Source organism: Dermacentor andersoni, chromosome 3, assembly GCF_023375885.2.
Source record: "Dermacentor andersoni chromosome 3, qqDerAnde1_hic_scaffold, whole genome shotgun sequence".
Classification (NCBI taxonomy): domain Eukaryota; kingdom Metazoa; phylum Arthropoda; class Arachnida; order Ixodida; family Ixodidae; genus Dermacentor; species Dermacentor andersoni.
Window position 1 is genome coordinate 71,867,556 of NC_092816.1, and position 21,115 is coordinate 71,888,670.

Consider the following 21,115-nt stretch of genomic DNA (forward strand, 5'->3'; position numbering starts at 1 on the left):
GCGGACAACTGACGCATGGCATGCAAATGCAAAGCTGCATTAAAGCACCGTAGGGTATAGGCAACATCCCGGAAGCAGTCACACGCCAAATTGACACTTCTGTGCCCACCGTGGTAGCTTTGTGGCCATGCCATTGCTCTAGGTCGCGGGTTCAATTCCAACCGCAGCGGTCGCATTTCGACGGGATCAGAATGCAAAAATGGTCATGCACTTTAATCAGGTTCACATTAAAGTAAACCAGGTTGTCAGAATTAATCCATAGTCAGCCACTACGGCGTACTTCATAATCCGGTTGTGGTTTTGGCACATACAGCCCAGCCCTGGAATTAAAACACTTCTGCCACGAATGCCATGTGCCATGTGAGGAAATGACAATGCTCTGCCCTCTCAGAGGTTATGAATAATGGCACACAACAATGCCTCAAGCAAACGCGTCTCCTAGTGTGCGCTTTGTAATTCGCAAACAAACAGCAGTCGTGCATGCACGGTAACCTTTAAAATCAACTCACTACTCTTGCATTGAACGAAACATTGAAGAAATTAAACATTCGCCTCAAATATCACCGATTCGTCAATCAAAGCCAACAGCACAAACTTTCACTTACATCGATTTCCATGCTGCATGGGGTCCACATAATTTTTTCCCCTGTATTTTTTAGGCATTGCGACGAAGTCGTGCCAAGAAATGAATGCGCGCGGCACGAAGTGGGTGTGACGAAGAGCTTCACATATTCTTTTTTTTGAGGCACTGCGAAGAAGGTGGGCCATGTGGAGGTAGGGTGTGTGTTGGTGTCACAAAGGCCGGGGTGACAAAGGGGCTTGCATTTCTTTTTTTCAAGGTTTTGCCTTCTTTTTTTGAGAACGTACTCTGTAGCCAGATTTAACTGTTATAACCGATAATGTGGCATAGGAGCATTGTAGTAAGCAATCTGTTTTAAAATAGAACACAGAGAAAAGTTGACAATGTATCAGCTGCTCATTATTGTTAACACCGGTATCGTTAGAAGTGGGTTCGACTGTATTGTAAGTATATGATTTGCGGTAATGGCAAAAGGAGTTGAAGTACGCGCTCTACAACTGTTATAGAGTGCACTTTCTGAGGCATACTCTTGGTGCAGATACTTGTGGTACTTTACAGGGAGCTGTGCATGACGTGGTACAACTACCTGGTTGCGCTGGTGACATACACTCGGCCCACAGATGAACCACAGATGCTGGCTGACCTGGCCGAGGTCAGTGAGGGTGGACTTCCACATTCACCTTCTTTCAGGGTTTATGATTCACTCTATTGTGACATGATTCTGTGTGTTAATCCTTTGCAGTGTTTCTCTGCTTCTGATGATGAGAACCATTGTTGGCGCAATCAGTTTCTAGCCTTAATAAGGTCTATCAGTATTTAAGTTTTCTATTGCGATTGAAGCGCAAAGCATGGTTGACTATTGCAGGATTAACGACAAGCTTGGGTACGAATGGGAATGGCAGTGTAATGGTGCCAGTGTCTGTGTCAGTTTTTATCAGTGTCTCTTCAAGGGCATTTTATTTAATGTGCCCAAGTAATAGGCACTGCACTTCATGTCGCATTGAGATCGCTCTGTACTTGTCCAGCACATCTGGAACGAGAAACAGAGAGCTTCAACAAACTGGAAACTACAAGTAGGAACATTGTAATGACAAGAATTTTTAAAAATGCTAATGGTTACAGTCTGACAGTAATTTGCATTGATCTGAAACGGCGGGTGTACTGCAGGTAACTCTAAACAGCTGCTTTTCCTGTTGTCTTAGTGGTTTCAGCAACAGTGATTAATGTTTGGTTGTTCGACTGTTGTTTTCTCCTTGTTTACATTCAGTCCTTTAGATTCCAAACTTTGTTGAAGTAAGGGAAGTGTGCTGCACTATGGTGGGTTTCTTTAGTTTTTCTTTCCTTTTCCTTTCCAGGAACAGTATATTTGTTGAGGTCAAATTCTTACATTTACCGATAGATTTAAAGAAGCTCAGCTTAAATGGAGCCCTGGGCTTAGAGAGAACTCAGTTGGACTACTAGCAAACAGTACACACAGTGGACTTGCCATATACGTACAAACAGATCTCAAAATTTTTGTCAGCGTGTGTTGTTTTTGGAGCCTTTTGAAATGGCTTAGTTAAAACAAGCCAAATAATGGCTTATCTTTACCGCTTCCAATGGGACAGTGGAATGCACCCAGAACAGCTAACGAAATGACATTCACTAAGGCTTATATCATGCATGCAGTATTTGTTCTGCTCAGGTATCTGTTCGGGCACAATCATCGGGCACAGTCGATCCTCATCATATAACTCACACCTGACTTGGAAATACCTTCGTTGTATTAAATATTCAATATAAGTGTTATGTTCCAACATCCACAAAAAAATAATAAATCACAATGGGGCCTGGGCAAAATAAACGCTAGCATATGTGACTCCTCCAAGAAGGCAGCAATGGATTTCCTGTAGATTTTGATGGCATGCTGGCAGCTTGCCATGGCGATACGTGGCATGTGAACATTGATAAATTACAAACACTTCATACCATTGCCATAATATGCAGCTGTGTGATCAGTTGGATCATGCAAAGTTGGTTTACTGGCTTCCCGGCTGCAGGGCCAGCCAAGCCATTGCCCAAAATGTGCATAAACATCCAGGATGTGCTGTTTCAAGTCGCTGAGTATTTGGCACTTTCGCTCCTAGAATACATACATGGTACTTTCAGCAGTCCAGTAAAGAAGTATTCGCGCCATTATAACTCATATTGTATTGAACCTTGAAATCTAAGCTAGGTTTTACAGCAGACTTCTGTTAGTTCGACTCTGGTTGTGGCAATTCATTTTTCGGTCAATTTGGTCTTGCCCAAAGGTCCCGGCTGGCACCCGTGCATTTCAGTGGGCCCAAACGTTTGTCTTGATCCTAAAATTGGTCTTCGTCAGATTATTTGAACTTGACCAGTCCACATGCTAGCATTTGACTCCTATGGAGATCCCAACAGTGAAATCTTTAGTGGCAGCGTCTCTCTCAACAGAGCTTGGAGACAAGTGAATCCGTTGAACAAATGCCATCTCTTATCGAAAAAGCTCATTTTTGGCCTGCCCTACGGAGATTTTCAGGCAATAACCGTATCTTACAATGTCTGATTACAGTATTTAGCCACTTCCAATGTACGCCTGTTTTCCTTTTTTGAGAAAATTGGGCCGGAAATTGCCTGCGTGGTGTCAGGATTGGGGGCTCAATCCCATCGCTCGTGATCCGTTGTCAAGATTGGAGTCTGGCATGAATTCGAAGTTAGCTGGCCCATGCCGTCGTCCAACTTATCCATGCTGAGGACGTTGATGAAGGGAAGTACTGCTTCTCATCGAGAACGAGGAATATGGGTTTGTTTACATGCAGTTCATCAGTCTAGCATGACTGCGAGAGAAAGTACGTCAGTCTAACACGACTGCTTGAGAGAGTGTCTCAGTCTAACATGACTGCTTAAGAAAGTGTCTCGAGCATCCGCACAACAGCCGTTTGTAAACACTCGGTCCTCCCCCGATTCCAAGGTGGCAGAAACATTCGTCCAGTCATCGTAAACACGCCGCCTCTCCGCGGGACGGTTTACACATACACACGCACACACACACACACACAGGTTCACGGTCCGAAACCGACATCACACAAATTTCGTGGAACTCTGAGCAGACCCTCGCAGTGCGCCCGGGTAGCCATTGTCTTGCGTCTTGGTCGGCGCGTGGAAAGGGGCCTCCACGACGTTACCGCGGCAACACCCTCACTCATAGCAGATCAGGTCCGCGTTGGTGGGTTTGGTAACAATAGTTGGCCCGCCGAACTCATTCAGTCACAACGGCGACGAGGATAGAGCGTAACGGTGGCGTTCCTTGTAAGTGGACACCGCCGTCGTCGCAACTGGCTGGCCACACTTGCACCTCAGCTGGGCCGTTCTTAACAGTGGTCACAAAACCAAAACTGCCTTTGTGGCATGCATATGCTTTACCGCATAACACACATGTATTGCGGCGAAGCTGACATTTAGAAACCAGTCTCTGCGGTTCAACACATATCAGACCCCTGCCCATTCTTCTCGCTAAAAAATCGGCTGTGCGTTCTATTTCTACTTCATTAGGAGCTTTAATGCTACTTCTGCGTCAGTTTTCTACTTTGGACACCTAGAAAGTGGGTGCACGTTTGAGGGTGTGTTAAAATCAGGCAGATAAATGCAGCCATATGAATTGGTGTATTTTGGCATTTTTTCTGCACCTTGTTCAATTTGACCCACTGGATAATTATATCAGTTTTGTGAGCCTCGTCAAGGTAGAATTAATGGAAGTCGACTGTATAGCAGTAGGATGCGCATAGAAATAATGCATGGCCAATCAAAATTCAGATTGGCTATATATATCATATCACTTAATATAATTTGTTATGCTGGGTGCGCGAGGTATTTGAGAACACAATGTTGGCTTCAGGCAGAGAAGAATATCTCCAGCAAAAGTGGACATATTTTCACCAGGCTTCAGGAAATATTTCTCTTACTGTTTATTTGCACAATTACTCAATGAATCCGCCATCCTCAGCTATAACCAATTCAATTCGTCTTTGGAAACGGCTGTATGCGCAGATCAGGTGGTCCTTAGAGGTGTTGGCCATTGAGTCAGCAATGGCGGCCTTCAGCTAGTCTTTTGTGTTATGTGGCTGTTTGTCGGCCTTTCTCTCAATGACGCCCCAGACATAGTAATCTAGCAGATTTAAATCTGGAGAACTAGGAGGCCACAAGTTGGGAGTGATGTGGTTGTAGAAGTTGTCAGACCCACTCCTGGGTGATGCAGGTGGTGTGGGTGGGAGCCGAATCTTGCTGAAAGACATTAGGTCTTCCTTTCGAAACAATCTCTATCCAGGGCTTTACAGCGGTGGCAAGCACCTCCACATACGCGGCAGCATTAACGCGGAATCCTACTGCAAAAAAGTGTGGTGGCATGACGTCAACCTCATTGCTGATGACTGCTAACACCATCACAGATGACATAAATTTTTGTGCATCACTGTAGGCACCTCATCAGCACTTGCACAAAGCCACCTGTCGTTATGGTGGTTAACATTTTGGCCTTGGTCAAAGTTCTTTTCATCTGAAAATAAAATAAATAAAAAAAAGAACAGAGCACTCCAGGCTCCTCAGGTCCCTTCAGCTTGCTTAGCAAGCGCTTGGACTGGAGCAGATGAGTCTCCAGCGTTTTATCGGACATGAATAGCCCCCTCCTCATGACAACAGAATGCTACCTCAAATCCTTCTGCACCGCGAGCCTGACAGTCGACTCTGCGACTTGAAGCTCCTTTGCAATGGCCCGCATTGATTTCCCTGGGTCGTCAATCACGATGACTTGCAGTCGCCAGAGAAAAATCAGGGGTTCTGACGATGCCTGACCACTGACTGTGCTTTTTCCTTTTCGCCACAGGTGCCATGTCACCACCAGAACGCTTCAGTTCTATTCGCGCCTTGTAAATGAAAGACTTCGCCGCGTTCAGAAAGCTGTCAAGTTCCAAGTCGCTGTGGTGGCCGCTGTGGCCAGGCCGATGAGGACTGCACGGCGTTTCATTTACTGTGTCAACCTGTACGCTTCCTTCTTTGAACAAACTGGGCAGTGTGAGTGATAAGGGGTCAACCAACAAGAAGCCGCACGCCTATATAGATATGACGAACCTGCTGGTCTCAGTCGCGGTAAGGAATAGTGTACTCAAATACTTCACGCACCCGGTATTCATATTTATTATACGAGTGTCAGGCTTTTACAGTGTGTAGATAGTTGATGTTTGTGATAATTCATGCAAAACTGAGCAAGCACAAGTGTCCTGCTTAGTTAAGTGATGGGGAAAGGCCCACACCTGCTGATAGTATATGAGAATTGGTTCTTTACCTCAACATGCCAGTGCCACTGTGTTTGCTTAGGCAGTTATACATTACAGCATTTATGCTCTGGTTATTTCTAACCTGACAGAATTGCCTTACCACGTTTGGAGGGCTGGAATCAACGGGAGGCATGGACAGCATTCTCCTGGCTGCATTCAGATTTGACTTGCCGCAAGTTATTCGAGAAGCCAGGTATGCTAATTACCTTTCCGTTGTTGGAAATTGACTGTCCTGTTTGTAAGTGTGCGTCAGTTGCTTGCTCTTTGTCAGCTCCACTGAATTTTAGACAGCACTGCTCCTTAACTGAAAAGGTTGTTTTATTTCCGTAATGCTTCTTCAGTTCGTATGCTATAGTTTGTGTACTATACATTAATGCTCCCGAAAAACTGTGCCAAGAGATAAACCCTGCTGTGCCCTGCTACATTTCAGCAAAATACGAGAAATCTGTGCCCACCAAATGCCAAGAGGGTTGCCTGAGCTTTCGAAAATGAAACTAAGTCCTTCAACGCCATTTTCATACGCATCATAGAAAGCAACATGGCTTGAAGTAGCGGCTGCGTTAGCTCTGCAGTGGACTGATCCAAGCCGCTCCAATTAAGCCTGGATCTTAAAATTGTTTCTTCTCTGGCTGTTGTTTGTTTTCAACACCTTTCGCCCCGCTGGGTGCGGGTTGCTTAGGCGATGGGACAACATCACTTTTCAGGAGGCTGTGAGTGATGATGCTGATGCAGAGCCAGACCTTCACTTTCATTCGCAAGGCGATGTCACGGCTTTAAGGATGCCGTGCTGCTGCTACTAAGATTGTAGTCGACACTGCACCAAACAAGAACTCTCTGCTAACTCGTGAAGCAGTGCTGGTTAGGCCTAGCTGCATTGTGCTGCCATGACAAAAATTCACTGTCGGCTGACATGGTAATGGGCTGCAGGCCATCACAGCAAGGTGGCTGTTAAAAAGTTTGTACCAGTGCTGTTCGGCTTGGCTATTGGGCGTGAGACCGTGGGCTAATCTGGCGGCCGGAAGCCAAGATTAGGTCCGTGGGTGACATGCCGGCAACTACCGCTAATGCCATCACAAACTTTTATTTTTGCGCTTGCAGGATGGAACGGGGAAAGCTCGTGTGCAGATAGAAAACCCCAAACTGAATTCACGCATCACAGTATAATGTGACATTGTTGCACTTTCAAAGGTCATGAACGCATGCGTGCACTTTGTGATGGCACAGTATGCAGATCAAGCTGTGCGACTAGTGAAAGCAAAACTGCCTCACGCTGTTGGCCACCGCATTACTTCTTGTACTACAGTGAACTCTCACTTGAGTGAACTTCAAGAGACTCAAGGAAATAGTTCACTTAACTGAAAGTTCACTAAACTGAATATTCACTAGAATATGGAACAGCATAGGGCATAGCAGACATAGAGTCAAAAGTTTGAAATGCAATTTATGGAATTATGTGCATCAATATATACAAAGTGCATAACAGTTACGTTGCTGCCTATCACATTTTGAAAAAAGATATGTAATTTTCATTTGCACTGTTGCTCTTAAAGTGTAAAAGTAACAAAGCTGTACAGAGAGTCTGCGTTTTTGTGCACTTTATCTGGCACAGCCTTTTGCTGAGACACGGAAGCCTCGAAATTTTCAAGGGCATCCCAAGCCTCGAGCAGAATTACAGGATTTTAATCTGCCTCTGCCGTTGCATCTTTCTCATCGCACCCTTCTTCTGGGTGACGAACACTGGAAACAATTTTCAGATCTGATAGTTCAGCACAGGTAACCAGCTCACTGTGACAACACACATAGCCGCTGCTGGAGGGGCGATTTTGGTGCAGTGGGCTTTGGCTACGCCAGCGCTGCAGTGCGCAAAACTTCAACTGATTTCAAAAATGAGCCCAGGTATACTGATCAAGTATGCTCAACTGAAATATTCACTACTAAAGAATTCGTTTAATTGAACGATTTTTCCATTTAATGCATACGAAAACTGCTAGGAATTTTCTAAAAGTCTGTTGTTCTCAAATATTCGTTAAACCGACGTTCGTGGAACTGAGAGTTTACTGTAGATGGTATATCAGTGAAGTCCACTATAGGGCAAAATGAAGTAAAATACCGCTGGTGTTGTAAACAGCAACAATATTAATTTGACTGCTAAAGTTCGTGTTTTGGGACTGTCCCATTATTTGGAAGTTTTTGCAAGAAATCTGAAAAAATGCTGGATGACTGTTTTCATCATCAAGTTTGATACTCAGTATGCAGATGTTACATTCAGAGGCAAAAGTCTCGACACAAAGACGATTCCACCATGAGACGTGGATAATTATGAACGAAACCATTCTTGAAGAATCAAGCAAAATGAAGTTGTCTTCAAATTGATCATGCAAGTTTTTAATGTAAACATCTATTCCATAAATTGTGGGGGAAAAAATTATTTGCTGGCTTTACTTGTTCACGAAAAATGTGTCTGCCAAAGCACATCAACCACCTATGCCGCAACTATTTGTGCTGATAGCATTAGGTTTATAAAAATTACTGATACCTTAACTTTAGAGGATTCATATCATCTGCAGGTAATGGTGTGCCGACAACAATGCAGAAATAAAAAACAAATCGCCGATTCCATTTAAGGAGGTAAAGGAGAGTGTGCCTATTACATCAGGCTATACTGTATTATCAGTGTACTTTTTTTTTTTTTTTTAACCGAGTGCTCCACCTTAAAGAGGGCCCCTTACCAAGTCTGGCCATTTCGAGCTGACAAGCGCCGGGCATACGATGCACGCTAACGATCGTGTCTGCTAAGTATTATGTCGCTGAAATTTCAAACCGAACACCGTTTGCCTTTCTCCTCGCGCGTACCGTGCTCCAAGCATGACGGATGACCTATAGATACTAGTGCGCCTACGTACATGTGTTTTTGCTGTGATGTCGCTCTTACTGACTAATGGCTTCGAGAATTATTCAAGGCAACATCTGTTATTTGTGCAATATGTTGCTTGAATGAACAAATTAAAGCTTAGAGAGATAATCAAACACACAAACCGAATGTCTGCATGTTTTCGTTTTACTTCGCATCGCAGCAAAAAAGATGGATTTCCGTTTTGTCCCCTTGTTCCCACATTGTGCAGTTGCGCACGCTGACATTAAAACTATGCCATTTTCTACGATGTTCCAGCGCGCGATCATGCTCTGTGATCCGCTTGTGTCTGCCTCAGTGTTTGTGTAGCACAGACTTATACTGCTAGTCAGGTGTTTTCATGCAAAGCGTGCACAATCATGTGCTGCGCGAAACAAGACAATTGCAACAGCTCGCGCGCGACGGCGTCAGCGGAAGTGTGCTGCGCTGCAAAAAGGCGAGGAGAAAAAAAGAATGAAGCCGGGGCCCGTAACGTATGCGTCACGTGAACCTCAAGGTCCGGTGTGGGAGAACGCAGGGAAGGAACTTCACTCGCGGAGGCTAGATGGGGCAAGTGGAGAGAGTTTCTTTCTTGGCTATTAATGAACCAATTCAGAAAATTCTTGTGGCTGAACACTCCTTAGAGGGCACATAACTTAATCTTCCAGCGTATAGTACTGCCATTCTACCGAACCTTCGTTCACCCGGCTTCCCACATTTCCACACGCATCGACCATGAACATGAGACAAAACCTACCTATATTTTCTGGTACAAAAAAAAACATAGTATTTGGCCCTTGTTTTGTCGATCAGTGAGTGGAATTCTCTACCTGCTAGCATTGTGGCCCACACACAGCAGTCAACTTTCCAATCTTCTTTACTTGCTTTCCTTGAAACCGATCATCCATTGCTGCATAAGCAATATGTAGTGCGTTTGACATGTACATGCTTTTTATATTTATTCTGTGGTCTTTGCTTTATTTTTCGATGACTGACTGCTTTTCCTTCATCCCAACATGTTGCTTTGTTAAGAAAGACCACTCTTGTTCATGATTACTGTATCCCATCCCCCCTTATGTAATGCCCTTTTCGGCCCTTAAGGTATATAAACAAATAAATAAAATAAATAACTAAAATTTGCTATGGGGCCTAGTGAGAGGCCCTTTAAAGGATACATTTGTAACAATTACATCATGCCGAAGGTTCTCAACACGCCTCCAAAGTGTGTATGTAGCTCGTCCAAGTGCTTCCGTGCTTTTCTAAGCCACTGAAGGGCTTTTTGAGTGCATCTTAGTGCACCACCGTTTCATCACAGTCCATAGTGAAGACTGCAATGAAGGGACTGGGTAATATATAGTTAACAACTGCATTCATAAACCTGCTCCAAAAGTCCATTCTACTGCTCCAAGATGTATTTCTGGCTGCTCGAAAAGCTGCTCTGAATTGTCATGGACTAGTAGCATCACTGACTATAGTCCATGTGGTATAGTGCTATAGCACTTATGCATATATTTGAAGTCGCAGAGACTCTGCCACATGCTTCTTGCACACGAAAGAATGACACTTTGCAAGCATGAAGGTCAGGAATTGCTTAAAGCGTTCTGTAATTTGATACTAATGTTGATTTTGAAATGAGGGGGCATGGCGTCATAGACATCATTGCGATGGCATGACACAGAGCAAACTTTGCTTACATTGTGTAGCAATAAGGTCAGATATGGTGACGCTACTTATTTGAAAAATAAACAAATTCTGTGTGCGTTTCTTCCGGCTTTGCTCACTCATAGAAGTGGCAGAGGTCGCAGGAACGGAGAAAACCAATGCATTGTGGCATCATGATGCGTCCACCTCTCGGCAAAATGTGCTTTGTCAGCCCTGTTCTGGTGTCGGTGCATCACTGTTCTCTCCAAGTGGTAGGATGTGTTGAAAGGCTTTGGGCTTATCCCTAGCCTTAGCTTCAGTACGAGGTTGAACATTGTATTCTTGCTCTTCATGGTGTGAGATGTTGATGGGTTGTAAAATGGTGTGCCTAAGAGGGAAAAAAAGTAAAAAGAAGTTTTGTGCATGAACTGAGCAAATATATACTACTTCAGGTAAGGTTTAATTGTTTAAAGGCTGTTGAATTGCACTGGCTTGTGTGGAGGCTAGTGTGTGGCTCTCTCTCCCTATTTTCTTTAACAAAATGTTCTGATAATAGTATTTGCTTAGGCAGGATTAGGTTAGGTGAAGTAGATGCTTTATATTTGAGGGTACTGAAGGCATTGTCGCAGCTGCTACATGTGTTTTTTTCTGCAATTACAGCTATAACTGGCTGCTGTAGTTCTCAGTAGCATGCTTGCCTGGTAAGTTAGTTCTGATGCTATGGGTAACAGGCTTGTGTGAAACCATGACCTGCAGCTTATTCCTGGACAACTGGTGGTTCTCGGCACACCTGTCAGACCTGCTCTTTCATGCTGGACAGATGGAGGCTAGCCATGCAGAGTAAGTATACTCTCTCACTCTAGTCTAGGACTTATAAAAAAATATACTATAGGAAGAGCAGGGACATTACTATGCTTTCTGGTGTGTAACTTGTGTTTGAAATGGTCACGTCATCTCTCATCGTAGCTGGGTAACCATTTAGCATCACATAGGAGACAACTGTGAAAGGAAGACTAAACGTCGGGGGGACAACTCGGAGTCGACTGTCCCCACAAGTACGACCTCTCCCTACTGAATGCCAAATCTAACTAAAAACAGAAATAATGACTTAAAAGCCTTGACTGTCTTGACATTTCTCTTGGGATAGCAAGCCTCCACTGCAGTTTTTGTATGCATTCATTGTTATCTAAACTTTCTAAACTAAACATGCTGGAATTAGTGGGATATGTTTCATTAAATATCTATTCTTGAGGAAATGTTTGATAACATGAATGTGATACAGTGAGCGCAATACATATTTACTTTCCTCACTCATCCTTAACTCTATAAGTTCCTCTTAGCGGGGCAATGCTGATTGCAATGCACTGCCTGTCGTTCCTTTCCCTTTTTTTTTCTTTCCGTAGTGTGCTTAAGGTAACCTCTTGAGGCTGGCATGATACAGAGGCACTCGAGATTGACAAATTAGCAGTGACACGGCAGGCGGGATGAATTAACAGCCGCCACTTGTCCGTTTTCTTAAATATCTGGAAGGTGGTGCATGCATGCGCCCAATGGCTGCTTCTCTGGGCCATCATGACTCAGATAGAGTCATCGGTGACATTGCATAGTGCAGAAAAGAGAAGCAGGCATCTTGAAAGTTGCTCCAGAGAGCGAGATAACTTTTGTGTGAGGTTGTAGGTTTCTTACTGCACTCAGTGGAGTAGTGTTTGGCTCACATGTTCACGGCAGTATTGTTGTTATTTACAGAACAGGATTTTTTATGCCACTTTCGAAAAGTGGTTCAGCACCTCTTTCAACCAACCTAACTTCTGCTGCATCCATAAAAAAGGTTTGGAACAAGTAATGTATATCTTGTAACAGAAGCAGTTGCTGAAAAAAAAGTGGATGACTTTCTTACTAGGGCGTGATGCTACAAAAATGTTTGTCAAAGCATTATTAGTGGTGATTTCTTAGTGAAAGTGCTTAGAGTTTCTCACTGTTTTACGTCTGGTCTCTTACTTTACCTACAGGTATGCCAGTGAATTGAGGGAGCACCTTATCCTGGAGTATGCCGCGTCCCTCATGACACATCACAGGTGTGTGTAAAATGCCAAGTTTCAGACGGTGTAGATATTGATGAGCCTCATTGCAGAATTTCATGTTCGAAGTACGAGTGGATGTTTTACAACAATCTCACGAAAAGAAGGCATCTCTCATACTGAAACTCAAAACAATGCCGCTATTAATCCTCGCCAAAAATTATGTAAACCTGGAATGTTGAGAAACAGCATAGTGCCTTGGCCCAACTTCCAAGTTTGGGTAATTCTCACAGCATGCTGAAAATTTCGGAGACCATGTTCTGGGATTTCAGGTCCTCCAAGTGCCTGCATTGTCTGGTTTGGTGCTAATTTGAGGCTGTTAATAAGAATGTTAAGCAAATACCAGCTGTGCAACTTTGCCAAGATTACTTCAGTTGTACTGTATGCTGCTCACTTAAAACCAATTAAGCCAAAGTTAAGTTTTGCTGCAGTTGGCCTTTAGAGGGACTTTAAAGAAAAACACTAAACCAATTTGGGCTGATAAAGTATTCCTTAAAAACTAAATTTGATTAATATTGTTGTAACAGGTTGATATTAGAAGATGAAATGAAGGTGAAAGTTCAAGTTTTTTTGTTTTGCACTGAAACCCCAGAGCTGGTACATCAGCGTGACGCCACGAATTTTGAAGTATTTTCTCCTGTTTGGGCCATCATGGCTCAATAAAAGTTGCAGAAACTTTACAAGTTCAGTCCTTGACTCCTTTGAAATGGAAAAAGGATCATCTTTAAGGGTAAAAAAATAACTAGGCCCAAGCAGAGGCTGTCAATATCCATGACCACACTGTAAGCTTGTGTGGGAAGGGGACTTCAACGCAGTGTCGCCACCGTGTTTCATTTTTACCTCTTTTCTGGCATACCAAGCCTCTTCTCATGGTAAGAGTGGCTGCTTTGATATTGTGGAATAGCGATGTGCTACTTAAGCTCAAATTATTTTTATCTTTCGTGCGCCTTTAAGAAACTGAAGTTGCTGCAGTGTCTCAGCAGTGGTAGGCTAATGTTTCAGCTTTGTGGACTAGACCGCGATATATAAATTTCATGACAGAAAGTGTACTGCTTTGCTTTTGGTCCCTGCGGTGTTCTCTGTTTGAAAGTCAAAGTGTTGCATTGTTTTATGTTGCAGCCTCTGGCAGGTTGGTGTTGGCTACCTGGATCATTGCCCGCGACGTGGAAGGTCAGTCCTGGGCTTTATTAATGGTAAAAATCATGTTTGAGACCAGCTGACTCATGGAACATCCCTGTTGCATATGCTGACTAGGCACATATAATATAGTACTATCTATCTATCTTATATAGTGCTATCTTATATAGTACCGGTACTATCTTATATACAACCTTTGTCAGAAAAGTTCCAGTGCAAAGGTACTAAAAAATAGAAAATTGCACTTACCAAGTAATGATCCTAGCTCCTATCAAAGTAGTACCCTTGGCTATCTATGCACAATTGCCAACGTTTCTGGAGGTCTTGGAAGCAAGCAGGGAAATCTGTAACTGCGATGCTTGTAAGCTCATTTGTCACAGCCCGTTGGATGTTTGCATTATCTTGATGAAGCTTTCCTTTCAGTTGCCTTTTCACTCGCAAAAACAAGAAAAAATCACACGGCAATCACATGGCAAATCATATGGCAAATGTGGGATGGCAATAACAGAATGTCTGGCAGCTACTCGTTAACAGATAAAGCAGAATGGAGTCTTGCATTGTCATGCAGTAAGATGCAGTCCTGAGAATGCCACAAATCAGGGCGACGACATTGGATTGCTTCTCACAAACGTTTCAAGACTTCAATATAAAAAGGTTGGTTCACTGTTTGACCTGGAGGAGTATACTCATGGTGAACCAATTCTTTACTATCAAAGAATGCGATCAACATATTCTTTGTTCTCGAAGGTTGTCGTTTGACTTTTTTCGAGGCTGGTAATCCATGACTCTGCCATACAGCACTTTCAGACTTCGTGTGAGGATCATACTGGTAGCACCAGCTTTCATCCCCTGCAATAATCGATGCAAATGCGGGATAACATCTGGTGCTATCCAATAGCTTAGCGCAAATTCGTCGTCTGTCCTCTTTCTGTTTGTCCGTTAATGAGTGAGGGACAATCTTTGCATTAAGTTTCCGTTTCCCTAAACCTTTTCATAAGATCTTATGACACGCGTCATGATTCAAATTCAGTTCTTCTGATATCATATGCACAGTTGCACGACGGTCTTCTTGCGATAACTGCCTTACGTGCTCCACATTTGCATCGGTATGTGCTGTAGACAGGCGACCAGCTCTGGGATTATCCTGCACTGAATCTCTGCATTCACGAAACCTTTTGTGCCACTCGAAAACATGACTTCTTTGAAATGCCTTGCCTGCATATGCCTGCTTAATTGTGCTCCACATTTCACTAGGGGTTTTCCCGAGCTTAACGCGGAGCTTAAAGTTCACTCTTTACTTACAATCAGCATCTATTGTGTCACCTTAACTAATGCGACAACAACCCAAACAACGTGTTGCTAAGCACAGCTCTGCCACCTAGTGAGTTTGCGTGGAAAGATGGCCAAGGTTATGTCAAGTAAGAACATATACCAGGTGACATAAAAACATTTGTTCCTTTTTAGTATTGCAAACTCAGAAATAAAAAAAAAATTGTCCTGGAACTTTTCTGACAAAGGTTGTAGTACTAGAGTGAAACCTTGTTAAACCATAGTTGGCCGGAGCTCGGAAAAAGTATGTACTAAACCGTAGTACTGTTTAATCGAAATAGCATGAGATCGACCGCTTACCTGTCAAAAACAGAACTCGAAGAGAGTGCAATGAAAGGGGAAAAAACATGCCTTAATTATTCACTTCGTGCGACAAAAGTGTTACTTTCGTTTGATGCCGCCGCGGCGCCTAGCAGCGACGACAGCGGGCTCAAACTTACTGAAGCTTTGAGGCAGCTTTTCAGCCAGCCCCCTCTTCTCAGCAAACACTCGCATGGCAGATTCCTCGTTGCGTCACATATTCTCCGTGCACGCACGCAGTAGCGCTGCGAAAATTGCGGGGCGCCTTTTTCATTGCGGGGTGCTGTTTTTGTTGCAACGATTGCATTCATGTGGCTGACATAACGCACAGCTTCTGCCACTGTCGGGCCTGAATCGCCCGTGCTGTTGCTTTCCGTGCCGTCCTCGTCACTGCCGCTAGTCGACACTTCGGCAACAACAGAGGCAACGATGGCGAAAAGTCAAACCTTGTAGCCAACATCTCTTCACGATCGCAGCAGCGCTGCCGAGCAACTTCTTCGCATTCCAAATGCCACACACCGTAGTCAACAGCAGATCCCTGTCGCATGCCAGCACCGACTTCTTCATGTCACATTCGATAGCATGAACGATGTCTAATTTTTCTTCTATGCTGAGCATCCGGTGTCTTTTTTATCGGAGCTTCAGCTTGACACGAGACCTCGCTTGCATGACGCCATTACGCTCTCTGGCACGGTGCCGAAATGATCTTGATGTTGATGTGGCTTCACGCACAAACGCAGAGGGCGCTTGGAGGCTGTTGTTCCAATCTCTAATGCTTGTTGTTCTGCCAGGCCACCCGATGAAGACGACGCACCGCCATGTTTGCGTGATGAAAAGTGGAAACACTACGTGCTAACAGATACGTACGTAATAAGCTGGTACGGTTTATGTTCAATGGCCGCTGAGTCGGGGATTTGACCTTACTACTTTTAAAACAAAACTACTGTTTAAGCGGGTACGGTTTAACGAGGTTTTACTGTATATATATACTGTATATATATACTGTATATATATACTGTATATAAGTGCATCTCTCTGGAGGTTGGAGGAAGAGGGGGTGAGCGCGTATATTATACCCAAATTGCGTCACATAGCACTGCTCAAATATTTATACTACAAGTACATTCGCACAATAGCATATGTAATAACCAGCATATAACAAAAATAGGAAAACAATTTTTTGGGATCTTTTGGTATTGCTTGCAATGCTGTTCTTGGTAAGACCTGCACCTTGACTCAAATGACAGCTTCACGACAGTGTGAAGTGCAATGCCTTGAAGGCACATTGCAAGGCAAAATTACCTGTACATAACTTTGTGGGATATGAAGGGCCACTTCAGGGTTTTTATTTGAAGCGTAACGCATAAAATTCTGTTATCTTATTGCATTTACTGGCCCTTATTCCTGTCCTCTCAGGTGTCGCAGAATCTTGGTATTGGTAGGCTTAAATAAACATGGACATTTCAATATGTTGTGTTGCATGCAGGGAGTACTTGGAAGCCTTTATCGAGCACATCCCACTGAAAACCCAGGCGCAAGCATTGAAGGTGGTCGAAATACTGGAGCGCAGGGAAATGCCAGCAGGTGAGGGCTGTTTGGAGAACTTTTTTGGGAAATCTGGGAAAAAGAAAGGCGAAAGTCAAAAGCGTCTCTGCAATTTGTCTTCTCTTTCGTTCTAAGAAGCACATGGAGTGTGGTGTCTTTGGACATTGTTCCGAAAAGCTTTTAAGTCACAGGCATACCTTGCGCCGTGGATGCCATGGGCGATGATTATATCCATAAGTGTGCTGCCGAACCGAGCCTGAGCAGTGGTGATAAATAGATGGGCATCAGATATGTTGTGGTGCATGCACGAATGAATAAATGCAGTATGAAAGCAATGTTATTGGTTGTTTTGGTACAAAAAAATGTGTGGAATATGCATGGCCAAAATAAATTAGACCAATGTAGCCCACTCCCGTGTAAGGGCCTCATCTCGTCAAGATTGTTAAAAAAAAAAAAATAGCGGCCTTACCACAGGTGTGTGCGGTGCATTCGTTTCATGGAGTCTTCAGGACCCTTTAGCTTTAGTTTAGTTTTAGCTTTGACTGAACTCGCACTAAAATAACTGGAATGGGGTTTCTTACGGTCATACTCTATCATTCCTTAGTTGGTTAGTGTTTGTGGAACTGATCTAAATTTATAATCCATGCACGCAAAAAGAAGGGGGGCAAAATTCGCCGACGGTTGCGGTACTCTCTAAGCGTAATTTGAGCGCAGCGCTATACATGTTTTCATTCCACGATATATTGGCCGGTGCGGACAGTCTGTCTCGTGCTGCAAGTTGCAAACGGTGCGAAGTGTAGCACGGCAATCTCACTAATCTGGAGATCACAAAAGGCAGTGCATGGGTGATGCTTGGGTGCGATTCACAGCAGCCACCTGAGACAGACCTCCCAGATGACGTGTGCTACTCTGGCGCCATCTCGTAGCCATCGTCACCGCACTACACTTTTCTTCTCACGCTTTCGCCATACCCTCCTTCTACACTTCCTGCCTCGTGGTTCGGCTGCACCATCCTCATCCGCTTTCCCCCTCGCAAATTTCATCCCCCGCTGCGCTCCGCGTTCACTCTTCACTCTTTCATCATTCACTTGGTTACGCTGATGCAGAAGTGGGTGCATAAGAGCTGCACTCTAAAGCACAAACTTTCTCGAAGGCTACCTAGGCATGCACCCTAGAATGATGTACAGCACTGTGTGAACACTACAGTTTTGAATATCTGGATTTGTGCATAGGTGCTATCAGCCTCAACTCGTCTGCTTCCTCTAGCATTCAAGCTGCTGCTAGCAGTGCTCTGCCCATCATGCCTACGTCAACTAGCTTCGTCATTTTTCTTTATTTTCCTTTTCTTAGTGCATTTACGATAACATTTTACTTCGGCTTATCCTCAGCAACACCAGCTGCAATGTTCAGGAAAAATTGCTCAGGGGTCTGCACAAGCTGGTTGTTGCCATTTTGTAGCTACCGTAATTGCTTGATCTTAATGCACCCTTGATTGTAACACACATCCTGTTGATCCGAACTGAAATGAGAAAGTGCACTGCCCTCGATTCTTCACTCATCAGTTTATGGCAGTAAGAGTGTGAGAAGTAGCAGTTCGCTCTCACTTGGGCAAAGATAATTTATTGCATCCCATCTGCAGTAGACTGGGCATCACTCATTTTCGTCATCACAGACCTCCTCTTTACTATCAGCAGCTCTGAGCATCGCATCTTCAATGCCATCTATGGCATCTGAGAATGTTGCATTTCCAAATTAAGGGGGGACATGGGGATCAAAGCAAACTTTTTTATTTACCAGCCGATTTTGATGAAATTTTGCACAGGTGTTAATAATATCACATAAACAAAACTGTGAAAATATGGCTGCGATATCTGAAGTACTTATTTGTTTACAAAATTTTTCTGCTTTCATTTTTGCAAAATGCCTGCACACCTGTATATTGATGGTAGGAGTTCAAGCAAACATTGATAGCACTCCTATATGTATCCTCCACACAGTGACATTCCTGTAATTTTTTTAGCCTACCAGATTTTTTTTATATTCTCATTCCTTGGTAGCTACTTCAATTGCATGAAAATCTCGACTGTGAAAACAAAAGATAAGAAATTATTGAAGCAACTATTTTGAAAACAAAACATGTCACTGTGTGCAGTGGTGCACAATGAGTGTAACAAAACAAACGGTGTAAAAATATTCATAACAGTGGCTGAGTTATTGGCTTTGCAAGTTGACCTTGGTGGTAGAAAAAAGTTTTGAGAAAACGGTGTTCGAAGTTTTGAGCCATGTTTATTCGAGTAGAAACCACCGGCCTTGTAGGTGCAGGTGTCAGGTTGATCTCTTGGCTTCTTGGATCTTTTATGCTTGCTTTCATGTGCTTTTTGTGCCCTCTTCTTGCTCAAGGCATCTTTCTCAGCCGCTCGACTCGCTTGAGTCCGTCACCACCGAGCATGCTCCTCCCGCCGTAAACCCTATCTTCCGTTCGGTTGCCGGCACAGAACCAAGTGACGCGCGGACAGTGGCGGCGGTCATATTCAACACCTCCGACAAGATGAATTGTGACTCAAGATGCGACTGTATGGTGCGACCGTTGCTGATGCACGGTTCGTTTTCACGGCCGGCAGACGCACGCGCTTGGACCGCACTTTCGTCGTTCATCTCGGTGACGGCGGTGGCACAATCGCGGTACGTCGCGGAGTATTTACGGGACGTCGCAGGCCCGGAAGCATCGGAAACGGCCGTTATTAGTTCGGTATCATCACCATTGGAGCTCAAGGCTGCAACAGCCTGCGAACTGCCCGGCAATGCGTCGACAGTCTCTCTTGCAAGCTAGCGCGCGGACACATCTCTGCTAGGACTACTTATCGTTTGGATGTTCGGCGGCTTGCGCTTGCGGCTGCCGAAGCGGTGCTTGGTCGCGTATTTCGTCGTCCACGTCCGCCCAGTCATGCTCGAAACCACAAAATGAAATAGAAAACTCAAATCGGAATAAAGCGATGAAGCGGTGGTGTACCTCGAATATCTAACACGTACACAAAGGCGCAGCAGCCAGCGCGCGAAGAAACGGGAGAAGCAGACGCCGCAGCAGCTCGCTTCCAGACCCGGCCAATGGGGCGGCTCATAGAACGCACGTGACGGAGCAAGCCAATCGGCGGCCGTAACAAGCAGCTCCGCGACCTTCAGACTTTTTATGTTTTTATGCTTGCTCTTCTCTCTATCAGGAAATGAAGGAGGGGCGTCAAAAGGCGAAGAGGCGCGCTTTTCAACGGTACCAGCATGGCCGCGCTGCGTACTGCCGTTCCGGAGCTAGGGGCGCTCGAAAACCGCGACTTTTCCACCGATTTTCACGAAATTTTCGCTGTATTGCCTGGTGTATATATTTATTTATGGTACATAGCAGTCGTTTTCAGCGGAAATACTTGGAAAACTTATAGAAAAGGGGTCAAAGATTCGGAATCTGCAACTTTCTAAAAAGTGATTTTTGGGTCGTTTTTCCATAGTTGATCCCCGCGTCCCCCCTTAAATGCCGTGTAGGCCATGGCAGCATGACTAAATTAGAGTGGGCCCAAAGATATAACTGCCGAGACATGAGGATTGTAGTAGATTAGATTGGATTACAGAAATTTCTAATGCCAATGACGATAGCTTTTTCACTATTATAGTTTAGTTTCATTCTCTAATCTGGCATGCGTAATGTTTTTAATACATTTCCTAGAATAAAAGGGCACATTATAATTGTGTAAATATGGTATATTCTAACATCTGCTTTGATTGACATGCTTTTCTATTCACTGTAACATGAACTGTTTGAAAGTGTGTGTGTTTGTGTGCATGCATGCTCACCTTCAGCAATTCTCTTCCAGTCAAGGACATCTGCCTTGCAGGCAGTGCAGGATAAATTAACAGCCTCCACTTAGCCATTTCCTTTAGGATCTGGAAGGCAGTGCATGCGTGCACCCAGTAGCTGCTTCTGTGGGCTGTCATGCTCCGTGTAATTTCATCGGTGCCATTGCATAGGGCACAAAGGAAAATTGGGCACCTTAAAGTCACTGCAGAGAGCAACATAACCTTTGTGCGGAATTGTAGGTTTCCTGCTGCGCTCAGTGTGTGTAGCTTCAGCAATTCTTTTCCAGTCAAGGACATCTGCCAGACACTGGCGGTTCGTATGGCAAAGAAGGGCCAGCTGGGCATTGCACTGACCTGGGCCATGCGTTGCAAGGTGAGTTGTGCACCTTTTAGGCACATCGTGCAAAACACAAGTCGATAGGAATCCAGTGAAAGTCAAGGT

General features: G+C 44.2%; 1 protein-coding gene across 1 annotated transcript in view; it reads left to right on the forward strand.

Moving 5' to 3' along the window:
* Nucleotides 1–21,115, forward strand: part of Nup75 (nuclear pore complex protein Nup75) — a 70,468-nt gene that overhangs the window by 26,791 nt on the left and 22,562 nt on the right. The window contains exons 12-18 of the mRNA XM_050193420.3: nt 1,139–1,232; nt 6,000–6,103; nt 11,198–11,281; nt 12,451–12,516; nt 13,639–13,689; nt 16,772–16,869; nt 20,961–21,046. Of these exons, the coding sequence (XP_050049377.1) occupies nt 1,139–1,232; nt 6,000–6,103; nt 11,198–11,281; nt 12,451–12,516; nt 13,639–13,689; nt 16,772–16,869; nt 20,961–21,046 (583 nt within the window). The remainder of the gene's footprint in view (nt 1–1,138; nt 1,233–5,999; nt 6,104–11,197; nt 11,282–12,450; nt 12,517–13,638; nt 13,690–16,771; nt 16,870–20,960; nt 21,047–21,115) is intronic.